Below are 23,886 nucleotides of genomic sequence, written 5' to 3'. Positions count from 1 at the left end.
CTTTTTTCCTTTCATTTTTTCAGGATGGAGTAGTATTACTCTCAGGTCCTAGAAATTCATCGTGTGCCTGGACTAGCATCCTGGCATGCTTTTACAGCCTTCCTAAACACTTGTGTTTCATCCTTGTGGCATACAGGAAGATGCCCTACATCCTAATCCTCACTGGGGGGAGGGTGGGGGCTGATGGCTCTGTTCTGCAAGGCTTTCCAGGGCTCTTACCTTCTCTGATTCACTTCAGTGTTGCCCCCAAAGCTTCTCCTGGAATCTGGGGATGTGTGTCTGTTCTCCATCTCCTTCCTCCACCCACACACCCACCCACACACCTAGTAGCCCGATCCTGGCCATTTTGTCCGTCCCAATGCCCCATCTTGCTGGCTCCAGCAAACATTCTGGGTTGACTGGGGAGCAAACAGGAAAGCAGGCCCACTGGCGCCAGGGCAGTGCTCTCACAGAAGAGAGAACTTTATTGAAAGTGAAGCCCACAGCTTTCCGACCTCTCTGCTTCTGCTCCCAGGACCCAGAGAGCGGCTTCAGTTTCCCCACCTGTCAAGCAGGGCTGACCCACCTGCCTATCTCACAGAGGTTGGGATGGCAAAATAAATTACGTATGTGAAGAAAACAGAATTCTTTTACAGAACCTGACAAGTGTGAGTTATTTACTTGAGTCTTATTTAAAGAAACCTGTACAAGGAGCTATTTTGTATATAAATTCTCCTTCCTTTCTTTGAAAGGAAACAAAGTTGATGACATTCATTTATTAATTTCATTATTAAAAAAAAAACAAACCACTATTGGGGATTTCTCTGGTGGTCCAGTGATTATGACTCCAGATTGCCAATGCAGGGTGCATGGGTTCGATCTCTGTTAAGGGAACTAAAATCCTACATGCCCCACGGCACAGCCGAAAAATTTAAGAAGTAAAAATAAAACCACTATCGGAGGTATTTATTTTTACTCCTGGAGTTGGAGTTATTGCACTTAGAATCTGTATAACCTACCTACAGACAGGTGTCAATACTCACTGAAATTTTAAGTCCCCACCAGGGACTTAAAATTTGTGAATTTCAGTGTGTGTAAATTATATCTCAATAAATCTGGTTGAAAATGAGCAAAGGAAAAGTCTATTGGGGTTTTGAATCCAGAAGCCTTGTTTTATTTTGTTTTAATTGCCCAGGAAGGCACTCCTTGTTGGGGGAACTCTGTGTATAAATGTTAGATTTTGAGGCTCTGCAGAGAGCACAGGGATATGGGGAGGTAAGCAGGGTTTCAAGGAACCCTTACTGCTGACCCAGCTCTGTGACTTCTTAGCTCTGTGACATTGACTAAATCATCCTTTGAGCTTCACCTTCCTCAGCTGTTCATTTCTTCTCCCAGAATTCACCCAACTTCCTTTTCCTATCTCCAAGTTTAGGCTTTCTTCAGTGTCAGCCCCTTCCCCAACTTCCAGCTGAATGGAGTCAAATCTGGGGTGTTGGAAGAGAGGTCTGGTTTTGTGGACACTGTATTTATCAGGGGCCCTGTTTTCTCAGCATAACTGCCTCTAGTTCCTAGGGTCTCTCACCCTCTCTGCCCTTCAAGGTCCGCCCACCCCACCGACAGGGGCCAGGTTCTGCTCTGTGGTCGAGGGCGTCTCTCGAAATGGACTACAGAGCTCAGCTAGATCTGGTTCCTGCCGGCCTTTCTAAAGGCCTCATCTTGATCCCCCGCGGCCAGGAAGGAAGGATGTGGAGCTGGTCTTATGGCGCCATCTTCTGGACAGACCTGTGAGTCCATTCTACTTGCAGTCATTCAGAGAACACAGAGCTATTTTTTGGTTTTCAACGTTTTAAAAAATCTCATCCGCTTCCCCATAACCAAGTTCTGATTTCTGCCCTTTCTGAGCCATTTCTCAGGAGATACTGTACCAGAAGCCCTCTAACTTTCTGAACACAGGGCTGGATCCTCTGGAGGGGTAGTGTGTTAGGTGTCCGACCCTTTGCTACCCATGAATTGTAGCCTACCAGGCTTCTCTGCCCATGGAATTTTTCAGGAAAGAATCCTGGAATGGGTTGCCATTCCTTTCTCCAGGGGATCTTCCCAACCCAGGGATTGAACTGGGTCTCGTGCATTGCAGGCAGATTCTTTACCAGCTGAGCCACCAGGGAAGCTGGAGGGATAGGGATGATCCCTAATCCATCGAGACTCAGAGCAGCTGAGGCCGGTCTCTTTCAATCATTCTGTCAGTGAACCCATGTCTCCACATATGTCCCCATATGTCCCCAACATACCCACCCCAGGAATCCCTGTCAATCACTAAGAAGCTTTTCCCAGAGGCAGGGACATTGCCCCCATGACTTTCAGAGTTTTCTTCTATCCTCAGGTTTCCCTGGATGAGGGCTCATTGCACCCAGGAGAATAAGATGTGTATTTTCAATGCCTTAAAAATCAGGTGTCTGGACAAAGAAGCAGAAGCATTATATGACATGACGTTATATGTGGAATCTAAAAAGACTTGATGCAAACGAACTTATTTACAAAACAGAAACAGTCTCACAGACTTCGAGAATGAACTTAAAAGTTTGCCAGAGAGAAGGATGAGGGGAAGGGATAGTTAGGGAGTTTGGGATGGACAGGTACAGACTGACACTGCTACATTTAAAATCAATAACCATCAAGGACCTACTGTGTAGTACAGGGAACTCTGCTCAATGTTTTGTGGAAGCCTGGATGGGAGGGAGTTTGGGTGAGAATGGACACATGTATATGTATGGTTGAGTCCCTTTTCTGCTCATCTGAAACCCTCACATCCTGGTTAATCGACTATGCTCCAATACAAAATAAAAAGTTTAATTAAAAAGTCAGATGTTGGGATAAAGAGAAATTGTGGGCCTGGTCAAAAGGAATCAGATCTCTCGTGCCATTTCTTTTTCTTTCATTTGATGTATGTCTGTTTTTAGAGTGGATGTAGGTGAGGGTGATAAGGGGGCACCAAATACATAAGCTATAAAGTGGATTTATTATTTTTAAATTTTTTATTGAGGCATAGGTGATGTGTAATGTTACAGAAGTTTCGGGTGTACAACATAGTGATTCACAACTTTGAAAGATTATACTCCATTTATACTTATGATAAAACATTGGCTGTATTCCCTGTGCTGTACAATATGTCTTTGTGGCTTATTTATTTCATACCTAGTAATTTGTACCTATTAATCATCTGCCCCTATTTTACTCCTCCCCCTTTTCCTCTCCCCACTGGTAATAACTGGTTGATTACTTTACATTTTTTATTATGTATTTATTTTATTTAGGCTGTGCTGGGTCCTGGTTGCTGCGTGGGCTTTCTCTAGTTGCAGAGAGCAGGGGCTGCTGTCTGTGTGTGGTGCCCAGGCTTCTCACTGCAGCAGCTTCTCCTATTGTGGAGCACCGGCTCTAGAGCACATGGGCTCGGTTGTTGTGGCACACGGGCTTAGTTGCCCTGCGGTATGGGGGAAATCTTCTCAGACCAGGGATCGAACCCGTGTCCTCTGTGTTGGCAGGCAGATTTTTAACCACTGGACCACCAGGGAAGTCCAGTTTATTACTTTTTTAATACACCATTCAGAACAGAAATGTTAAATCATTTTCCCTAACGAAACAGTCCTTTTGGAAGCCCTTTTGTGGAATGATTGCCTGCAATTATCTAAATTAATTCAAAAGCACTAACTCTTCAAATTCTGAGTGGACTTGATTTTTGCAAGCTGTTTGGTGACAAGATGTGCAATCAAGCTGGATGGCACTGTTTAGATAAAGAATGGAAAGGGGCCATAATGAAATGACTGCCTTCTGTGGGTCTTATGCTGACCCTAAATTCTTATTTCCCTTTTCGATAAGCATTCCATATTGCTGGCAGAGTTCTTTGCTTAAAATACTGAGCTGGTATCACTTAACTGCTTCAAAGTCTTTAATGGCTCCCCATCACCTTCGGGGAGAAGGCAATGGCACCCCACTCCAGTACTGTTGACCGGGAAATCCCATGGACAGAGAAGCCTGGTGGGCTGCAGTCCATGGGGTCACACAGAGTCGGACACGACTGAAGCGACTTAGCAGCAGCATCACCTTCAGAATACAAACCAGACTCTGTGGTCCAAGAGCAGTGGGCAGTGGAGTCAGTCAGACCAACCTGGGTTTAAATCTCACCTGTGCCCTGAGGCAAACTATCCCAAATCCTGGGCCCTCAGTTGTAAAAATAAATCTAACAGCATCTACTTGGTAAGCCTGTTTTGAAGACAGTAGGATTTCTAAGGAACACAGATTAGTCAACTCAGTAAATGGCAGTAATTAGTTAGCATGCCATTCAACGCTGCCCTTGATCCCGTCACAACCTGTTTAGTGAGGAGTTTCAAGTCTGAACATATCCAGGCCTCCCCACAGAGATTTGCATCCTCCATTTCAGCTACATGTGCCTACCCGCAGTTCCCTAGACAGAATCTCTTCCGCTTTGCTTTGCTTACACTATTTCTCCCTTTACGGTGTCTCTTTCTCCAACTTCTTTCTGCCAAATACTACAAAACATAGTCTCTTGTGTCAACGTTTCTAATTGCTTTCAAGATGAACTGGAACAGCCAATTAGTAAATGTCTATTGAAATGACTTATTTCAAAAGAAACGTTATTTTACTTTTATTATTATTATTTGTGTTAATACTGCTTTTCTTACTGAAGAGCCTGTTCTGAGGGATAGCCCACTGGTCTGTATGTACAATATAAGGTCCACACATGTTTCACAATAACTCTCATTTCTGTGGCTCCTCATGGAAGATATTTTCCGGTTTTAGTTGATAGAGATGAGGAAGAGATTAGGAAACAGATGAGGACCATACAAATGTTGATGACAGGGTACAGTATGGCAGCCATTTGATTAATTTTTCTTTTGTCATGAAGTACGACTTACCTACAGGAAAGAACAAGTCTTAAGCACAAACTGAATTTTTAACACCATTCAGATCAAAATAAAGAACACAATTTGATTGCAAAAGGTATTTCTACCTTGAAATATCTGTCATCCCTTTTCTTCTTTCAATCCTCCACCCCACCCCACTGCCACCTCTGGGCCCAATCACTTGCCTATCAGTCTCTGTCCTCTTCTTTCCCTACTGCCTGGCTCCTGGCAAACACGCAAATATTTGAGTGAACGAAAGGAATGCGCGAATATCGTTAAATGATGGAGGCCCATGGAGTGAAAGTGAGGTCCGTAGGGTTGTGCCCAAAATGCTTTGGGTAAATGATTCAATTTTGCCTACATCAGGTTCCGGAATTAGAGAGTATCTATGAGAAATCAGGGGTAAGATTTTTTTTTTTTTCTCTCTGTAGAGTTTAAAGGGAGATTAAGAGCACAGAAAGTCTGATCCTTTAACGCGATCTCCAGCTCATTCACCAACCCACTCCCAGGCCTGTCTGGTCCCGCTTTTGCCAAACTGAGCCACGAAGCAGACACCCACCCGGCCGAGGTCCAGTCAGCCGGGAGCCATCCATCATTGTCTGGATACGGGCCAATCAGACCAACTCAGCCTTCCTGCCAGCCAATGGCCGGAAAGCCGGGGACTGCCGGCTCAGTGTAGTATAAAGAGGGGTCCAAGGGCCTGGCGGTACTACCTCTGTGTCCCTAGCTCGGTCTAGGTGTGGATAGCGTTCCCCCCTACATCTGAGCCCCGGGCCAGTGTTTCAGTGTGCGCCCTCCGGCTGGGTTACTGACGTCCCCGGTGCCAATTCACAGAAGGAAATGGGGGCGCCCTGAAGTCCCTTACCCACAAATACTCGAGACCCGCGGGGTAGCCCACGAGGGCAGAAAGGAGCCCAGGGGTTGAGAGCAGACGGCGCCCCGACCCCGCGTGCTGCGCGCCTCAGACCGCGCTCACACGGGAGAGCGGGGGAGGCAGGGCCAGCGGAGAGAACTTCCAGACAACCAGGCCCGCGGTTCTGGCGGCTCCGCGAGGCTGCGGGCGCCGAGAAGGAGCTGGGGGTGCAGTAGGCCTGTCCGCCTCAGCCCTGGGAGAGCCAGGCCTGCAAACTTGGGAGTCCCGGACCCCCATTCTGCCGGCGCTCCCCGGACCTCCCGGATCCCCTCCCACCAACCGAGGTTCCGCGCAACCGTCTGAGCTGCCCCCTCCCCGCCGCGGGTGTGGGTCGGCTGCTTCGCTGCAGCCCCCCTCCCCAGAGTCCTTTGGCCATAAAGGGCAAGGACACCTCTCTGGTTGCCTCTCCGCATTACCACGGCCCCTCTACTCATTCCTCCTAACCCAGTGTAGTCCCTTTGTGGGCGAGGGGGTCGGACGACCCTAGGATTGGGAGCGTGGGAAAGCCGCCTCTTTTCAGCGGTCCCGGCTCTGCAGAAACTGTCGTAAACATTTTAACTTTTCAGAGCCTCGGTGTGCTTGTCAGTAAAATGGGCAAGCACCGCATAGTCCACAGTATTCGGTGAGCCAGTTTGTGTGAAGTGCCGGGCCTTCCCATTCCAGTCCCTGCACAATTGAAATTGCAGGACCCAACTGGGCGCGAAGGGTTACTAGGAAGCGAATTTGCCCCTCCGGTTCTTGCGGTCATTTAGAGGCGGTGGATGGAGCCGGACACCGGATGAAGCCGAACATTAGCCAAAGTATTTCTGGAAAATCTCTCATTTCCCGTCGCCACACTGGCCCCTGAACTCTACAGCACTTAACTGCAGAGTTTTTTTTTTTTCCTTTTTCAGGGTTGCATTATTTATTGGAATGGTTGTGTACAAAGTGTTTATAATCTGTTTGTTTATGTAACTATTATTTTCTCTAATTACAAAAGTAGGCAGGCCCATTTACAAATATCCATTGTAGAGAGTTTTTTTTATAATGTAGGACTTGCCGACACGCAGGGACTGCTTCTACTAACACCCAGGGTCTATCATTTTCAGCAGCGGCAGGCGGAAATTCATGAGCAGTGCCTGCAGCGGAGCTCGCAGGGCGGTTCCCACCCGCTGGTTGCTAGGGCACGGCCCTGCTGCTGAATTTGGAGGCTAGCGATTAACTCGCGGGAGCAGGGGTCTGTCCCACCCTGGGGGCGGAGTTAGTAGGGGGCGCGGGACTCGGAGGGAGCGCGTCCCCGCCTTTCCCTCCAGGTGGCGCTACAGGATCGTGGATAAAGTCGCGGGACCCGGCTCCCCGCGGCGGTGGGCGCCTAGGGGCGGAGCCAAGGCGGGGCGTGAACTTGCATCTGCAGTTGGCTCTGGATCTGGGGAAACTAGCGATCCCGGGCCGAAAGTTATCGACACTCTGAGGGACTTCTGTACGCCACGCAGAAAAGGGAAAAGGGGGAGGTTCTGGAACAGGGAGAGAGAAGAGGAGTCGTGACCCCCGAAAGTCACTCGATCTTTCTCATCTGCCTATAGGATCCCTCTCCTGTACCTGCAATTCTTCTCACCCTCGGGCGCGCTAGGTGCTCTGGACACAAATGCAAGGTGGGAGCTGGGTCGGTGTCTCCTCACCCCTAATATCTGGGCCTAGCCAGGCTTGCAGCGCTCTAGTACCCAGGGTATATGCCAGCATTGGATTTCCGCGGCAACTTCCCGGGCAAGCCAAGAAAAACAGGCGTGCTGTTCCTCAGTTTGTCCAGAGGAAACCTTTACGCCCTTCCCTTCTGGAGACTGAGAATGGAAAAAGTGCGTTGAAGAATCCCAGTGCGGCCACCACGTGTAGTATCTTTTGCTCTTTTCTTCCCAAATGCACCATTTCTCCCACTGTGACTCTTTCACCCTGTCACAATCATACCTAGCCCTCCACACCACGTACAGGGCCCCAGTGTCAGTGACGCACCGCCTCACTTAAGTTAAATCGTCTCCTTTCCCTTCACCCACTTCCTCCCCAATCACACAGCCACAAAGATACACCTAGTATTGGGCATCCGGAAAATGCCACAGAGTGCAGAAGCCCTTATCAGAACACACACACACTTTCCAGGGCAAAAGAGAAAGAGACCATTGGCAGGAGACAAAAGCTGGTTTATTTGGGCTCTGGGGCCAGGGATGCCTAAGGTGTGAGTTAAGCCAACTCAGCTGGTTGTCAATGCCCAAAGGGCAGGCCAGGGAGGGAGAAGGGGTGACTCAGTATTGAAGCCAAATCTCTGCATTTCAAGTCCCTGGCCGGAGACCTCGGGAGTCAGTTCTGGGAGGGCATGGGTTTCTAGTGTTCCCTGGGGTCTCTGTGCTTTTGCTAGGATTGGGGGAATGGTCTGGGGGCAGGAGCCTTGAATGCACAGCCTTCATTTCAGTAACGACCATTTAATTTGTTCCTTGGCAGACTGAAGAACCTGGGGAGGGCGGGGTGTGGAAGGTTGAGAGAATTACTGGGTGGAATTCAAGTACATTAAGAGTACAGTGGCGGGTGGGGGGGATACATGTCCTGGCGATCCCCAGTCACTAGGTGGCAGCAGCTCATCTCTGCCTGCTTTAAGGGGGGCTGGGCCATCAAGACGGAAAGAGCCGCCCAAACTGGCTGCAGCCAGCAACCAGCCCAGATGGGAGCTGGCCCAGCCTGCCCTCTGTTTCCAGCATCTGCAGCCCTGGGTGTGGCAGCAGGCTTGTCTCCCCCACACCATGCCATGCAAGCTTCCACCCGCAGTGCCACGTCCAGGCAGAGGCGGGCCCAGGCCTGACACTTCCTGTGCCCAGACACCTCAGCAAACCCCTAGCTCTAGCTTTGGCTGGCAGTAAGTCCTCAACACCCCACCCCAAGCTGCTGCTGATGTGGCACAGCTGGCAAAGGGCTCCTGGGCAGGCTCTGCAGAAGGCCACCTGCACTCAGATGTGTTCACTTTCATATCCTGCTGCGAAACCACCTCAGCCCCACATTTACACAGATCCATGCAACTGTGCACACACCATGCAAACACGGTGCAGACCCCACCTATGTCCCTTAGATTGTCCCTCCAGCCATCCAGCCTCACTCCCACCGCAAGAAGGCTGATCCCACACTGTATGTCCCTTCTTCCTGCCCACTCCCCCTCCTCTCTCAGGGACAGCCTGGACCTGGAGTTCTCCTGCAGTTCTCAGTAAAGATCTACCTTTCTCCTTATTTCGTCTCCCATTCACTACCTGCGCATCCCTTGGTGTTTACTCAAGACTTCCATTAAAAGTGCTATGTCTTCATTCTTTCCCCCATGGAAAACAGGATGTATGCCAAGAGCTTTCCATGCTTTAGCTCGTCTAATTTTCATAATAACTCTATAAGGAGTGTCCTGTGATTATGCGAGGCCCAGAGAGGTAGAATAACTTGCCCTAGGCCACCCAGCTTGTAGGTGGTAAGGCAGATGCGTCCTTTGGATGACTCACACCAGCGCCCCTGTTCTTATCTGCTCTGCTTATTGCCCCTTAACCTCTTTAGCCCTTAAAGTTGCCATGTGGCTGCATTCATCTCATCAGGGTAGGAGGAGGCAAGGAGAACTGGGAAGGGAGAGGCCGCGTGAGCATGAAGGGCAGGTACAGCAAAGGGCACCACACCTGGAGCCCCACACGGAATGGCATGGGCCCATCTCAGCGTTGGCCACTACAGCACGAGGTAGTTAGTGCCAGGGCAGGAAGCTCCATAAAAGCAGGATTAGTCTGGGCAGAGAGACCTGCGGGCAGACAGAATGGAGGTCAAGCCTGACAAGTAGGAAGTTTGAGCAGCCGGGAAACCAGTCAGGCCGTAGATTTGGAAACCTCAGCCCTATCCCACATGCACCATCAGATAGGACCATGCAGGGGACTGGCGGGCATGGACTTTTCCACACTCAGGGACAAGGTGCAGCCCAAACTGGTTGTGCGGCGGTGAGAATGAGATCCCACGGTGGATTTAAGTGTCCCTTAACAACCTCAGTGTGGACCCTAAAGAGCAGGGGTGAGGGGTTAGAAGAAAACTCCTATTTGGGATCCTTTCCAGAGGCCTGAGCCCCCACACTGCTTGGGGAACAAGTGACCCAGCCATCTCCAGCGTGGGTAGCTCCTCCTGGGCTTTGACCCAACTACACCCAGCTAGGAGATAAGGTGAACTGCTGGGAAGGCATCATCATTTATTAATACCCAAGCTCCACATTACCATGGGGACCCTGGCAGCCTCCAGTGGACTGTCTCCAAGAGGTGGCCTGACACAGTCATCCCTTCCCTCCTGCATCCCTGACTTCTCTGCCTGGAGAGCCCCACTGGGTCCCCCTGGGATGCTCTGTTCTCCTCCCTCTAGCCCATCTCTGGCCAAGGTAGATGGAGAGGGCCTACCTGGGCCACACTGTGTTCCGTCAAGCCGCTGTCATCCGCCTATGGGGGAAGCAGAATCAAGGTGGTCAGGCCAGGGCGAGGGTAGCGGGTGACGAAAGACAGGTGAGAGAAAGGGGCTTGTGGGTGGTGAGTGGATGCTGTGATCAGGGGATCCAGAACTGCATGTGTATCACTTAGGGGAAGTTCTAGAGCCCTTGGAAACCAGCATCCTCAGGGATGTCTCTGGGACACGGTGGGTGGAGAGTGTGGGGGATTAAAATGACCTTCTCATCCAGACATGAGAAGCCAAACTGGGTGGGGAGATTCCATCTCTTCCCCTCCAAGGCCAAGTTCAAGGCAAGGCAGCCACCAGGTGTCTCTGTGAGGATTTATTTATTTCCTCAGTCTGTACTTCCCACCAGGGAGGATGGTGAGGTATTTGTAATTGGCCAAGGGAAGAGGACAGAGATCTCTTTTACTGGCTGACATCCCTCCAAACTGCTGCTCCCCTCCAGAAGTGCATCAACCCAGTGGCTGCTTCTGCTAGAGGAGCTTGGGTTCCCTTTGCCCAGACACAGGGAAGACAGGAAGTACAGACGATGGGAAGGGGAGCCTGGAGGAGATGGGAGTAAGGGGGGATGCAGGATGACTCTTACCCTAAAATTCACTTTCTGGATCACTTGCTGGGGGTCACTTTCCAGAATCACGCTACAAAGTGAGAGAAATGAGGAGGAAAATCAGCCCCATGCTTTCCTTGGACTCTGCTCCCTGCTAAGCCCTTTGCTTCCCTGCCATATTCTGCAACATCCCCGCTCCAAGGTACTTGGCCCACCCATACTCCTCAAGCCAGAACTCTCCCTCACCACGGAGCCCTGATTCTCACATACTTTGTCATCACTGGGCAAACACTTGAGAGATCAGGTCAGGGTAGTCCAGTCTAGATCGATCAAGTTGTCAAAAGCAGGGGCTCAAAAAGTGAGAGCTCTACAAAGTTCACTTCACCTCTGGGATGAAAGGTTGGATTCAGAAGCAGTGAAGGAAGAGAAGCCCCCTGGGGTTCCTATCTGGTTTCACTATTATTTTCTGCCATGGGGTTGTGCTATACGTGAAAGAAAAGGAACTGCAAAATCAGAATCTACCTTCCCTTTTTTTTTAACTTCCCTTTTGACAGACCCAATTATGGAGGCATTTCCCGGCTAGTTGGCACTCTTTGATGATGCCCTGGGGGGTGTGCAGGGGGAAGAGTTGGTCACTGTGGGTGAGAAAGGGTCCACAGGAACTGAGTGACCGCTCCTCCTCACCCAGTGAGCCTCCTATAGGGCAGAAGGAAGTGAGAGACCTTCTCTCAGGCTCATCACAGGGGCACCTGTAGCCTGAAGTCCCTCACGAGAGGTCCTTTACAGCGACCATTCCAGGCCAAGGTTCAGGACCAAATGTTGCTTCCACGAATGCTTCCCTGTTTTCTAGAGGTACAGATGGGAAGCTGATAAAACTTACAATCTCCCTTGTGAAAGCCCTGCACCTCATTTTATATTTGTAACTGTGTTTCTTGAAGAAGTTCCACACCAAATTTTATATACAACTTTTATATTCCACAAAACCTGGTCTTATTTCCCTCACTGTTGGGTCCTAGCAATTAGCACAAGGCCTTGCAACAGCAGCAGCAGGCAGTCAACAGACAAAGAGGAAAGGAGGGAGGGGTGGCGGGAAGAACCCCACAGCACCCCATGTCCCGGGGCCCCTGTCCCCCAGCAATGTGCGTCAGTGCCACGGGAAGAGCACAATCTCTGGAAACATGCACAAGTTTTAGATCCTGGCCCTGCCATCCCCTAGTCATGTAACCTTCGGCAAGTCACTTAAATCTCTGAGCCTCTGTTTCCTCATCCATTAAATGCATGTAATCACAGGCATGTGGATGTCTCACAGGTGATCCGTTTCCATTATCCTTTGCCCCAGAGCCAGAACTTCTTTTTCTCCCTGAATATTGCCCAATCCCCCCTTGGAAATTCACTAACCAACCTCTCATAAGAGCTCCCAGCTTCCTAAGACTATAATCTTACACCAATAAGAGGAGATAAGATTTACTGAAGGAGAACTATAAACTTCACCTGCATCACCTCATTTAATCCCACATCCTTTAAGGCAGTTTCCTTATTGTCTCCATTTCAAAGCTGGGGAAAGGAAGGAAAATAAACAGCTAGCCCAGGTCATGCATGCAGTTGATGCTAGAGTGAACCTCTAAGAGCAAGAGGTGTAGCTGCCGCAGGGCTCTGCCTGAATGAAGTCTTTCCAGGAAGGGCGGGTGTCTGTGTTGCCTGCTTCTCCTGGGCATTGGAGAGCAAACCATTCCCTCAAAACCTTGCCTGGTCAACAGTCAGCCATAGTTTGACATCAGATTACTTTCTTGTGTGCTTGACTTTGGCTAACATTGAAGTCAACTTCCATCATCATGAGTGGGCTTGGGGGATGGGATCACAGGGAATATGCTGGAGAAAGGGAGGGAGAAGCTGGCCAGAGAGCCAACAACATGCTCGGTGCAACCTAGAGCTGACGACCCTCAAGGCCACCTCCCACTGTGAAGGTTCCTGACTAGTCCCTTTTCCTCTCCCACTCCTCACCCGCCATCCACAATCTCATCCACCACCAGGAAGGCTCCGTCCATGTTCTCTAGCAACCAGCGCTTCTCCACGTTCTTCCTGAAAGAAGACACAGCTCTGGAACCTCCCTGTGGCATGGCCGGGAGGAGCCAGGTCCTTGCCTTAGTGAGGTGGACCTGCTCTCTCCAAAGACTGCCTCATTCCGCACCCTCCAGCCCCTGTCCCCCCACAAGCACAGGGAAGGAGAATGTCAAGGGGAGTGAGGGTGGCACCTGGGCAAGGGATTCCTGAGCAGAGGACAGGTCTGCTTCCTTCGGCCCCTCATGCTCAATTCTACCCACGCTGCCCCTGCCGCTTTGGGCACTGATCCTATTTCCACCCTAAAGCACTTCAGGTACTACAGCGCTATTGTAGTTACACATGTCGACTGTGAACACTTATTTTTGGTTATCCGAGTTTGATTTACCCAGGCCATGTTCACTGGAGAAGATACCAGATCACTCAAAGGGAATGGAGGGAAAATCACCCTGAGCACCAAGTCAAAAAACCTTGAGCTTGAATCTTGGTTCTGATATAAACAACCTGTAACCTCAGGCAAATCACTTAGCTTCTCCAGACTTCATCTTCTGGCCATACCATTGTTTGATCAGGTAAAGGGCAGGGGCCTTGCAGGAAGTTGCTCTGGCTCCAGATTTCATCTTGTGGAGACTTAAGGAAAAAGCAGGGAACCATCCTGCCTGTGATGTACCAAGGTCTGGGGGATGGGAGCCTTGGAGGACAGAGGACCTCACTCACCTTAGGACGTGGTTCAGGGACTCAAACAGGCAGGTGAGAACAGACATGAGCATCAGCTGGTGAGGAGTGGATATGGGAGGAGGAAAACAAGAGAGACTGAGGTTGAGAAGGCCAGAGGAAACCTCAGAACCTGACTGTTGGACAGCTGCCCCTCTCTAGGGAGGATAAGGCTGGAGCCTGGCTGCAACTTGACCTGAGAGGGTACCTCCCCGTGTTTGAACTGGGAAGCACTGGAGTGCCTGCTGTAGGACACTGAATACATCCTTCTCCAGTGATGTATAATAGAGACAGAAGCTCCCGGCAGAGGACTCCTTCTGGTACCCAAGGAATCGGAGGGGTATCATGGATATGCATTGTTCCAGAAAGAACCATTCTGGAGGCTTCCAGTTCCCCAGAGTCTAGAAGCAGGGATACCAAGGGTGAGCCGCCCAGCTTCTACCCCAGACTCCAAGCCACTGCCCCACAGAGAGACCCTCCTTGTCTCCCCAACCTCCTGAATTCACCTCGTTCTCGTAGGATGAGCCCACCACATACAGGAAGAGGTCAATGCTGCTCTTGTAGACAATGGTCATGCCCCCGAAAAATGCAATCTCACCTAGAAGAGAAATGGGGTCTCAGTTCTGGTCACCTCTGCCTGGCCCCTTCTGCCCATCTCCAGCTCTGCACCTCTCCCCCTATTTCCTTCTTCTTCCCAAGAACACTTGCAAAGGAAATTCCAGTCCAGCCCAGTGGTTAGGACTCTGTGCTTTCATTGCCAAGGGCCGGAATTCAATCCCCAGTCTGGGAACCAAGATCTCACAAGCAGTGGCCAAACAAAAAAAGAATCCTTGCAAAGACTAGAACCCTTGGAAAGACGGGCACTAGGGACACTGCCATTGGGCTACTCTGTGTCCCTGCTCCAACCCTCTACTTCATTCCTAGCACCTGACTGCCTCACTCTGAGAAGTCAACAAACCTGGTTTAAGGCTGACCTTTCACCCACATGTGCAATGCCTCTGACCCCCAGGCTGGCGGTGGCCTCTTCCACTGAGAGGACTCCAGGCATGCCAGAAGCAGGTAGGTGGGAGCAGATGGCGGTAGGGGGTGGGTGTGTGTGTGTGCTGGTGATGGGGAGGAGGGTGAAGGTTCACCAGAAGGGAAAAGGGAACAGCTGGGAAGGGGAGGAAAAAGCACCTCTGGAGAAAAGTGAATGGCCTGTGGGCACGTGAGGCCGACAGGGACAGCTGCGTCCAGGCGGAGATGACGGTGTGCATCTGAGGGTTCTGTGCAAGGAAGAGGAGGACACTTACTGTCAGTTCGGCTGGTCTTGTTGAAGACGTTTTTCTCGAAGGCCATCTGCTCTTTCATGGAGGGGAATGTGTCATCATAATACTAGGAGGAAAGGAAGGAGAAAAAGTGACAGCTGTTCCACAGGATCTGGCTCCTCCCTGGATGGGTGGCAGGGTGCTGGCCAAGTGGGACTCTGCTGCCATGCCCCCTCTCCTCTTGACTGCCCTCTACGCCTGTCTGCTATTTCCCCCTAAACACAAATTCTGAGCAAAGAAAGTCATAAAAAGTAGAGGAATTTTGAGGCCTGCTTTTGGAGTCCTGTCCTGATTTCTTGGAGGCCTTTGTGCATTCAGCAGATGGCTGGGGCGGTCACTAGGCCACATTGTTTCTACACTAACCTGAGTCTACAGGAAAGAAGGCAGAGCCAGGGGCTCTTTACCACAATAATATCATAACAGCTATTTTATTATCCACATTATATGGATGGGGTAACTTCCCTGACACCTCACAGTTTAAGGGACAGAGCTGGGATGCAATGCCAGTGATGGTCTGACTTCAGACAGGATTATGGTGAAGATCCCCTGAGAAGGAAATGGCAACCCACTCCAGTATTCTTGCTTGGGAAATCCCATGGACAGAGGAGCCTGGTGGCTACAGTCGCAAGAGTTGACATGACTTAGCAACTAAACAACAATGACAACTATGGTGAAGATGAACTCTCTAAGGGAGAGTTCCTGGCACACACTGCCTAACGAAATCAATGTTGTTTTGTTGGGTTTGATAAGACTCTCTCTCTGACTCAGTTCCTGCATTTGCACATGGATGTGATCTGCCAGGAGGAGGCCCTGGAACCTCTGGTTGCTGAGCTACCTCTGACCATCTGCTAGGGCAAGGGACGGTCAGCTCAGCTTCCATTTTATGAATGTAGATTTTGCCATCTAGTGCCCCATCTGCAGGCAAATTAGTGGTCTCCCTGCCAGCCACTGTTGTGGTCAACAGGCTCACTGCAATGTCATGAAGACAAAAAGTTTCAGCCTAAACAATCTAAAAAGTCTACATTGCATTTCATAGCTAGTTTAGGTGTCACAGCCCCACTATAGTTAATTGTGTTGATGGTAGGTATTTATTTTTGGATCATTCTAGTTTGGTTTGTCCTGGCCATGATCACTAGCATATTTACCAGATAACTGAATAGTTGGTGCAGAGAAAATCATCCTCCTGAGCTTCAAGTCAAAATAGCCGAGTTTGGATCCCTCGCTCTGATATTAGTACCTGTGACTCCAGGCAACTCTAGCTTTTCTAGACTACCTTTTCCTCATTTATGAAAGAGTTGGATTAAAATCTGGGCTATAAAATCCTATCTGTTCTAAATCCTTAGTGTTTACCAAGCTGTAAAAGCAAAGCAGAGGGTACTTGTTCAGAATTGGGGGACCAGGAATCCAGGGTCCCAGGCCAGTGTAAAGGACGGTGAGAAGACATTCTGGGGAACATGAGTAGAAACAGAACAGACAGCCCCTCCCCGCTTTGGGGGCCAGCAGTCTGACAAGGCAGGAGGATGGACAGGATGACCTTTGGAGGGGTCTCAGCTGGGCTGCTCTGTGTTGCAGAGCCCACAGTGGGGTCTCTCCTGCCAGGTGAGTCAGCTGGGTGGGGACTTCTGGACTTGGGCCTGTGGCACAGTGTCTTCAGGGGCCCTCCGGTGAGGGTGGGAGGTTACCTTGGCCAGCAGGCGGTGTCCGTCATTATCTAGGATGAAAACGGCCTTGATAGTGTAGAGGGAAGGTTCCTGCAACTGACACGGGGGAGAGCTTTGTTGGCCCCTAAGCCAGCGCAGACCCGTGTCATTGGCTCTACGGGATCTGCTGATCCCAGGAGTCCATCCTCAGGCCAGCGACCCCAGCCCCAAAAGTCCACAGCTGGTTCCGGCCCAACCCTATGCCACATGGACCACTCCGGTTCCCGCTCCCCTCCCAGGCAGATATCCCACTGCAGGCCCCGGGTGGGCGCTGTGCCCATTGGGTGCAGAAGGTCCGTCCGGGCCCAAGTTCTGTCATGCACTGACTGCTCCAGAGCCCGAGTCGGAGTGTATCACAGAACCTGGGCCGGGGGGACAGCGGCGCCGAGCTCCTCCAGCGGCCCCCGGCGCCCTGGCCCGTCGGGCTCCAGAAGCACACACGTCAGCCCGCCGCCGGGGCGGCCCCGCGCTCCCTAGCCCTCCGGGAGAGACGCAATCCAGCCCGGCCGAGTCGTCCCCCGCCCGCTCCGACAGCTCCAGAACTTCGCCCACGCGGACGCCGCACCGGCCTCCTCCCGAGTCAGCGCGGAGGAACTTTTCTGCCGCGCGGGCGCCGCCCCTCCCAGGCCAGTCCCGGCGGCACCAAGTTCCCCGGCGCCCGACCCGTGAGCTGGCGCCCCCCGGCCCCCGGCGCCGCCCGCTCCGTACCCGCAGCCCCGCGGGCTCCCCAGCTCGGGCGGGCGGCGCCGGGCCCCCAGTCGGGGCGGCCGCGGCCCCCTCCCCCGGGTGCGGACGTGGCCAGGCCTCTGGCCGCTGCATTCCGCTCGCTGCCTCGCGCTGACAGCGCCGCCCCGCCCCGCCCCGCGCCCCCCGGGCCGCCGCCGCTCCTCCCCAGCGGCCGCCGGCCTCGCGCCCGCCCCTCTCAGCCCCTCCGCGCGTGTCCTTCCTTTCCCCGAGGCCCTTCCCTCCTCGCCCTCCCTCCTCTCCCTTCCCGCCCTCTCCGCCCTGCGCTCACACCCCAGCTCTCCTCCCCCTGGCTCTCCTTCCCCTCGCCCTCCTCGGCCCCTCAAAGCCCAGAGCTCCTGGCATCCTCAGTTTCTCCCGACCGGCCCCCTTTCCCTCTCCTGCCTTCTCTCTGGCTTGTGGGTTTGGTTTGCACCGACGTCCACAGGCTGCCCTGAGGCCGTCAGAAAGCACAGGCAAAGTCCAGTTTGTCTCTGGACTCCTGGTAGGTACCGTTGGCACAAACACATCAGGTCATCCTTTGGACTTCAGAGACAGGTCCTAGCAGCGGAGCAGATGAGGACAGCTCTAGAGAGACCCCTCTATGCAGTAGAGTTTCTCCCATGCCTCTCCCGCCACTTGGGGAAGGGGGTCATGGCGCCCGGACACCTCTGCAGACACGGACACAATCTGAAATGAGACAGATACCCAGCAGTTCAAATGTTCCACCTGTGAATGGCATCAGGCTTTGCCATGCTTTGGTTCCTTTGGCCTAGGTATAGTAGGTGGTTTAATCACTATGTCGTGTCCGACTCCTTCAAACCCAAAGACTGTAGACCCCCATGCTCCTCTGTCCATCAAGTTTTGCAGGCAAGAATACGGAAGTGGGTTGTCATTTCCTTCTCCAGGATCTTCCCAACCCAGGGATTGAACTCTTATCTCCTGCATCGGAAGCAGATTCTTTATCCCTGAGCCACTGCTGCTGCTGCTGCTCCTGCTAAGTCGCTTCAGTCTTATCCAACTCTGTGCGACCCCATAGATGGCAGCCCACTAGGCTGCTCTGTCCCTGGGATTCTCCAGGCAAGAATACTGGAGTGGGTTGCCATTTCCTTCTTCAATGCATGAAAGTGACAAGTGAAAGTGAAATCGCTCAGTCGTGCCGGACTCCTAGCGACCCCATGGACTGCAGCCTACCAGGCTTCTCTGTCCATGGGAGTCTCCAGGCGAGAGTACTGGAGTGGGTCACCATTGCCTTCTCTGCCTAAGCCACTAGGGAAACCCATTAAGTATACTAGAGGACTTTAGCTTCAGAATCCTCAAGGCTAGTGGGAAATTAACAGTACCTCAATGGCACCCCACTCCAGTACTCTTGCCTGGAAAATCCCATGGAGGAGGAGCCTGGAAGGCTGCAGTCCATGGGGTTGCTGAGGGTCGGACAGGACTGAGCGACTTCACTTTGACTTTTCACTTTCGTGCATTGGAGAAGGAAATGGCAGCCCACTCCAGTGTTCTTGCCTGAAGAATCCCAGGGACGGGGGAGCCTGGTGGGCTGCCGTCTATGGGGTCGCAGAGTCAGACACGACTGAAGTGACTTAGCAGTAGCAGCAGCAGGCATTTACCCATCACTATAGTCAAAATTCTCCAAGTCAGGCTTCAACAGTATGTGAACCATGAAATTCCAGATGTTCAAGCTGGATTTAGAAAAAGCAAAGGAACCAGAGATCAAATTGCCAACATCTGTTGGATCAGCGAAAAAGCAAGAGAGTTCCAGAAAACATATACTTCTGCTTTATTGATTATGCCAAAGCCTTTGACTGTGTGGATCACAACGAACTGTGGAAAATTCTTAAAGAGATGGGAATACCAGACCACCTGACCTTCCTCCTGAGAAATCTGTATGCAGGTCAAGAAGCAACAGTTAGAACTGAACATGGAACAATAGACTGGTTCCAAATTGGGAAAGGAGTACGTTAAGGCTGTATATTGTCACCCTGCTTATTTAACTTATATGCAGAGTACATCATGAGAAATGCTGGACTGGATGAAGCACAAGCTGGAATCAAAATTGCCAGGAGAAGTATCAATAACCTCAGATATGCAGATAACACTACCACTTACGGCAGAAAGCAAAAAAGAACTAAAGAGCATCCTGATGAAAGTGAAAGAGGAGAGGGGAAAGGTGGCTTAAAACTCAACATTCAGAAAACTAAGATCATGGCATCTGGTCCCATCCCTTCACATAGATGGGGAAACAATGGAGACAGTGACAGACTATTTTCTTGAGCTCCAAAATCACTGCAGATGGTGACTGCAGCCATGAAATTAGAAGAAGCTTGCTCCTTGGAAGAAAAGCTATGACCAACCTAGACAGCATACTGAAAAGCAGAAACACTACTTTGCCGACAAAGGTCTGTCTAGTCAAGGCTATGGGTTTTCCAGTAGTCATGTATGGATGTGAGAGTTGGACTATAAAGGAAGCTGAGCGCTAAAGAATTGATACATTTGAACTGTGGTGTTGAAGAAGACTATTGAGAGTCCCTTGGACAGCAAGGAGATCCGACCAGTCCATCCTAAAGGAAATCAGTCCTGAATATTCATTGGAGGGACTGATGCTGAAGCTGAAACTCCAATATTTGGCCACCTGATGTGAAGAGCTGACTCATTTGAAAAGACCCTGATGCTGGGAAAGATCAAAGGTGGGAGGAGAAGGGCACGACAGAGGATGAGATGGTTGGATGGTATCACCTACTCAATGGACGTGTGTTTGAGTAAACTCCAGGAGTTGATGATGGACAGGGAGGCGTGTTGTGCTGCAGTCCACGGGGTCACAAGAGTCGGACACGACTGAGCACCTGAACTGAACTGATAGGCATGCATTTTACAGTTAAACTCTTTAAGGTACATTATATAACTTACACCTATGAGGTTGGTGTTCTCACCCCCATTTTAAGGAAGGGAAACTCAGAGTTTGTGTGATCTTTCAAGATCCTTTAGTTAATCAATAGTTGAGTGGAGGTGGAACCCAGGTTTCAGACCAAGAATTTCTTCTCCACTCTTCCCTTCAGGTCGTCTTATGTTGGGTACCACATTCACTTATCCCCTGTGACTGGGGAATGAGGGTTTCCTCTGCTGAATAGTATCAAGCTATCTCATTTATCTCAGCTTCAATGTCATCACCAAAAGGCCCTAACAACCACCAACTCTAACTTGATAGGTCTTTGCTGTTCCTTTGGGTCTCAGCACCCTACTTTTGTTGTACTTAATTTCTAAATACCATTTTTACTAATTTGTTTACAAACAAATGTGTGGTCCTTCTCTGTACCACGTGTTATGTCCTACAGAAATAATGTGCCTGTGGAATCTCTGGTGCCCCAAACAGGGCCTGGCACATGGCAGGTTCAATGGAACCATATTTTATGTGCTGCACAAATATTTATTGAGTGTTTACCATGTGCCAGTTGCTTTTTTAGTCACTGGGACGCAATAGCAGCCAAAGTAAACAAAATCTTTGCTCTCATGGAGCTTATTCAAGTATTTGTGTGCATGCATTTTTGTGCAATACCCACAGTACACAGATACATGAATAAAATAGTAATGTTTGAACTGGTGATAAGCACCGTGTGAAAAAAGGGGCTTCCCAGGTGGCGATACCCACCTGCCAATACAGGAGATGTTTAAGAGATGCAGGTTCGATCCCTGGCAGGGAGATCCCCTGGAGAACATGGCAACCCACTCCAATATTCTTGCCCGGAGAATTCTCATGGACAGAGGAACTTGGTGGGGTGCAGTCCATAGGGTCACAAAGAGTCGGACATGACTGAAGTTACTTAGCATGCGTGCATACTATGAAGAAAAATTGATCTGGAAAGGGTATCAGGAATGTTAGGGGTTGGGGAGAGGCGGGGAAATTGCCATTTTTCATTAGGGTCATTTGAGAAAGCCTTCAAGGTGAAATTTGAGCAAAGAGCTGAAGGAAATGAGGGGAAAAGCCACACAGACATCCGTGGAAACATCTACTGAATGTCTTTTTATGATGATGTAGAAGGCATATCCAGATCTTCCCTGCAGGCTACCAGACTTATAATAATGAACATTAATCAGTGCTATTTGGTATAATGGCGGAAAAGAGTATTTTGTTTGGATTCCAGATCATCAGACGTTATGTCAATGATCATGCCAGCTCAATATGTTATTAAAAATCCTGATTTGATTATTTCCATGCTTTAATATTCTGTGACCTAGTCCATTATTAGTTCATGTTTACAAAGACAGCATCCAAAAGCCTCCGGGGCATTTTCTAGCCTCTGTATAGCGGATGGTACCCAAAGTGGGAGAGGGTAAGCTTGCAGGAGAGGAGATCTAGGAAGATCTAGGAAGACTGGGGACTTAGCAGGTGTGGCTTCCGGTAGAGAAGAGGGAGGAGTCAGTTACAGGAGACTAGCTGAGAGGACAGAGGGGCTGGGGATGAGAGAGGAGGCCAGGGAGAGAAGCTTAGGAACCACAAAGTCCTCAGCATCACCACCTGGGCTGCTATTGTTAACATCATCTGGACTGCTTTACTGCTTAAGTGCCCTGGGAAATAAGTAAATCCAGAGCGCTCAAATAGAACTTTTTAAGGAAGAGATTTCTGCCAACGATGACTCTTCAGTAAACTCCCTCAAGAGAGAACCTAGGACTCCTTTCCTTCCTCTGATCCCTTTCCCTCCTCAGGGCCCCTCCATCCTGGGGCACCCGTTTAATGGGGGTTCTGTGTAAACATACAAGTTCAGTGTGAATGGTGTTGGGACAATGGCCCCCACAGAACATCACCCCATGAGGACTTTAGTGTAAGGCTGACAGTACTTGGGAAGCATGTGAATGCAACAGAAAAGTTGCTGGAGAGCCTTCTCGGAAAGAAGAAGCCAGAGCTGGGTTCAAAAAGAAAGCAGCTTGCTGTTTCCCGGCTTTCTCCTGCCTTGGGGGTGCGGGGAACAGGTTGTGCTAGGAGGAGGTGCTGCGCGCATCTCTAAGCTGCTGAGGTCAGGGGAGAAGCTGGACTCAGAACTGGTCGTGAAAATACACACACACATGTCCCTGCCCTCTGGAGTCTCCAGGAGGCTAGTGATTCAAATAGGTTTCCCTCTGGGCCTTGGTTGTATCTTGGAGGTAAGACCATTCCATTTCCTCTGACTCACCCTCCTGCTGCCGCATTTCAGTGCTGTCTGTCCTAGGATTTCAGCATCTGTTCTTGTGTGACAAGAAGAAACAGCTCCCTTGGGTAACAGCCTCTCTCTCTCCTTCCTGCTATAATGTCAAGAGGGGGAGGTGTGTGTGCAATGTGAGGTGTGGTTGTATGTGCTTGTGGCATCCTCCAGAGAAAAAACGAAAGCTTCCATCCTTTTTCTACAGGACGAATTTCCAGTTGACCATCTAAGGACAGCTCTCATGTCTTCGACGTTTGGTTTTCTCTGGGATAACCAGGCTGTGAGGTGGGTTGGAGAAAGAGTTGGGCAAAAAAGGTACCTCACCCTTAGCTCTACCCATGCATGAGTGGCTTTATACACAGGATCAGATTTTCAAACTTGGTGAATATGTATATTATCTCCATTTCATCTCAGAGGGCCCAACTACTAAGTTTTTGAACGCAACCGAGTCTAAAACACCCACTTTTCCCACATCACAATAACACCTCGCTGACTGTGACATGCCACACTGAGAGCTACACAAACAGAATTACCCAACGCTGTTGGGACAACATGGTGAGACATACAAGGACCACTGAACTCAGCTTCATAAAATGTTAGACCAAGATGTGAATGAGCAGGGAAGCATTTTCATTGGATAGGTCCAGGACAAGAACATGTTAGGACTGAGAAAGAACACATCCTAAAGTCAGGTGGTGATTCTAGTCTGTGCCCATGATTAGCACTGCTGTTCTTTTTTACTCAACATGGATTCTTGCTCCAAGCTAGTGATTCTCTACTCTGGCTGCACATAAGAATCACCTAAGGAGCTTTTACAGAATCCTGATGCCCAGGGCTGCTCTGGGAGGCTCTGTTTTAATTGGTTGGGGGTGGGACCTGGGCACTGATAATTTTTACAAGCTCCCCAGGTGATTCTAATGTGCAGCCAGGGTTGAGAAGCAATATTCTAAGACAGCAGTGGGAGGGGTACACAGGGAAGAGACCGGCTTGTAGAACCTCTTTTGATGGTTTAATGGTAACAAGCTTGCTAATGATGTTTACCATGTAAGAAAGGGGGCCAGATGTCTGGATTAGCTGGAGAACTAATTGATTTCCTTGCAAAACAGGGTAACATTTAGTGTTGACAGGGTGTAATCCTAGAATCTCTCAAAAGGGCTGTAAGAAAATCTCAGGATTCCCCTGGATTAGTTGGAAGTTGGGGGGGGTGGTGAAAAATATTTATATAGGTTAACAACATTTAAAAACATTTTTAAAGAAAGGAAACCACAAGAGAGCAGAAAGATTTGAGTTTCCCCTTTGGGGAAAAAGCAATTCCTGCTATTCCAGAAGAACTAGAGCCGCAGCCAGTCTGCCCTCCCACGTGCCCTTCTCCC

General features: G+C 50.3%; 1 protein-coding gene across 2 annotated transcripts; it reads right to left on the bottom strand.

Moving 5' to 3' along the window:
• Positions 1-7,965: 7,965 nt before the first annotated feature.
• Positions 7,966-17,473, bottom strand: COPZ2 (COPI coat complex subunit zeta 2). 2 transcript variants are annotated; one of them, XM_070389747.1, is made up of 9 exons: positions 17,316-17,473; positions 16,590-16,664; positions 14,893-14,974; positions 14,107-14,198; positions 13,604-13,659; positions 12,830-12,907; positions 10,868-10,919; positions 10,233-10,271; positions 7,966-8,290 (listed from the first exon to the last, which is right to left on the bottom strand). In XM_070389747.1, the coding sequence occupies exons 1-9, from the start codon at positions 17,424-17,426 to the stop codon at positions 8,243-8,245; spliced, it is 633 nt and encodes a 210-aa protein (XP_070245848.1). In that variant the 5' UTR covers positions 17,427-17,473; the 3' UTR covers positions 7,966-8,242. The 2 variants fall into 2 exon arrangements, with proteins under 2 accessions (XP_070245848.1, XP_070245847.1); XM_070389746.1 differs by lacking the exon at positions 7,966-8,290 and adding an exon at positions 8,313-9,595.
• Positions 17,474-23,886: the final 6,413 nt, after the last annotated feature.

Source organism: Bos mutus, chromosome 19 (assembly GCF_027580195.1).
Source record: "Bos mutus isolate GX-2022 chromosome 19, NWIPB_WYAK_1.1, whole genome shotgun sequence".
Classification (NCBI taxonomy): domain Eukaryota; kingdom Metazoa; phylum Chordata; class Mammalia; order Artiodactyla; family Bovidae; genus Bos; species Bos mutus.
This window is presented reverse-complemented; position numbering and strand designations above follow the sequence as displayed.

Excerpts from the sequence above, each read along its gene's own strand:
- COPZ2 (XM_070389746.1), bottom strand. The coding sequence starts at position 17,426 with ATGCAGCGGCCAGAGGCCTGGCCACGTCCGCACCCGGGGGAGGGGGCC. Across the intron at positions 14,975-16,589 it reads GACACCGCCTGCTGGCCAAG|TATTATGATGACACATTCCC; the intron begins GTAACCTCCCAC and ends CTTTCCTCCTAG. Across the intron at positions 14,199-14,892 it reads CAAGACCAGCCGAACTGACA|GTGAGATTGCATTTTTCGGG; the intron begins GTAAGTGTCCTC and ends TTTCTCTTCTAG.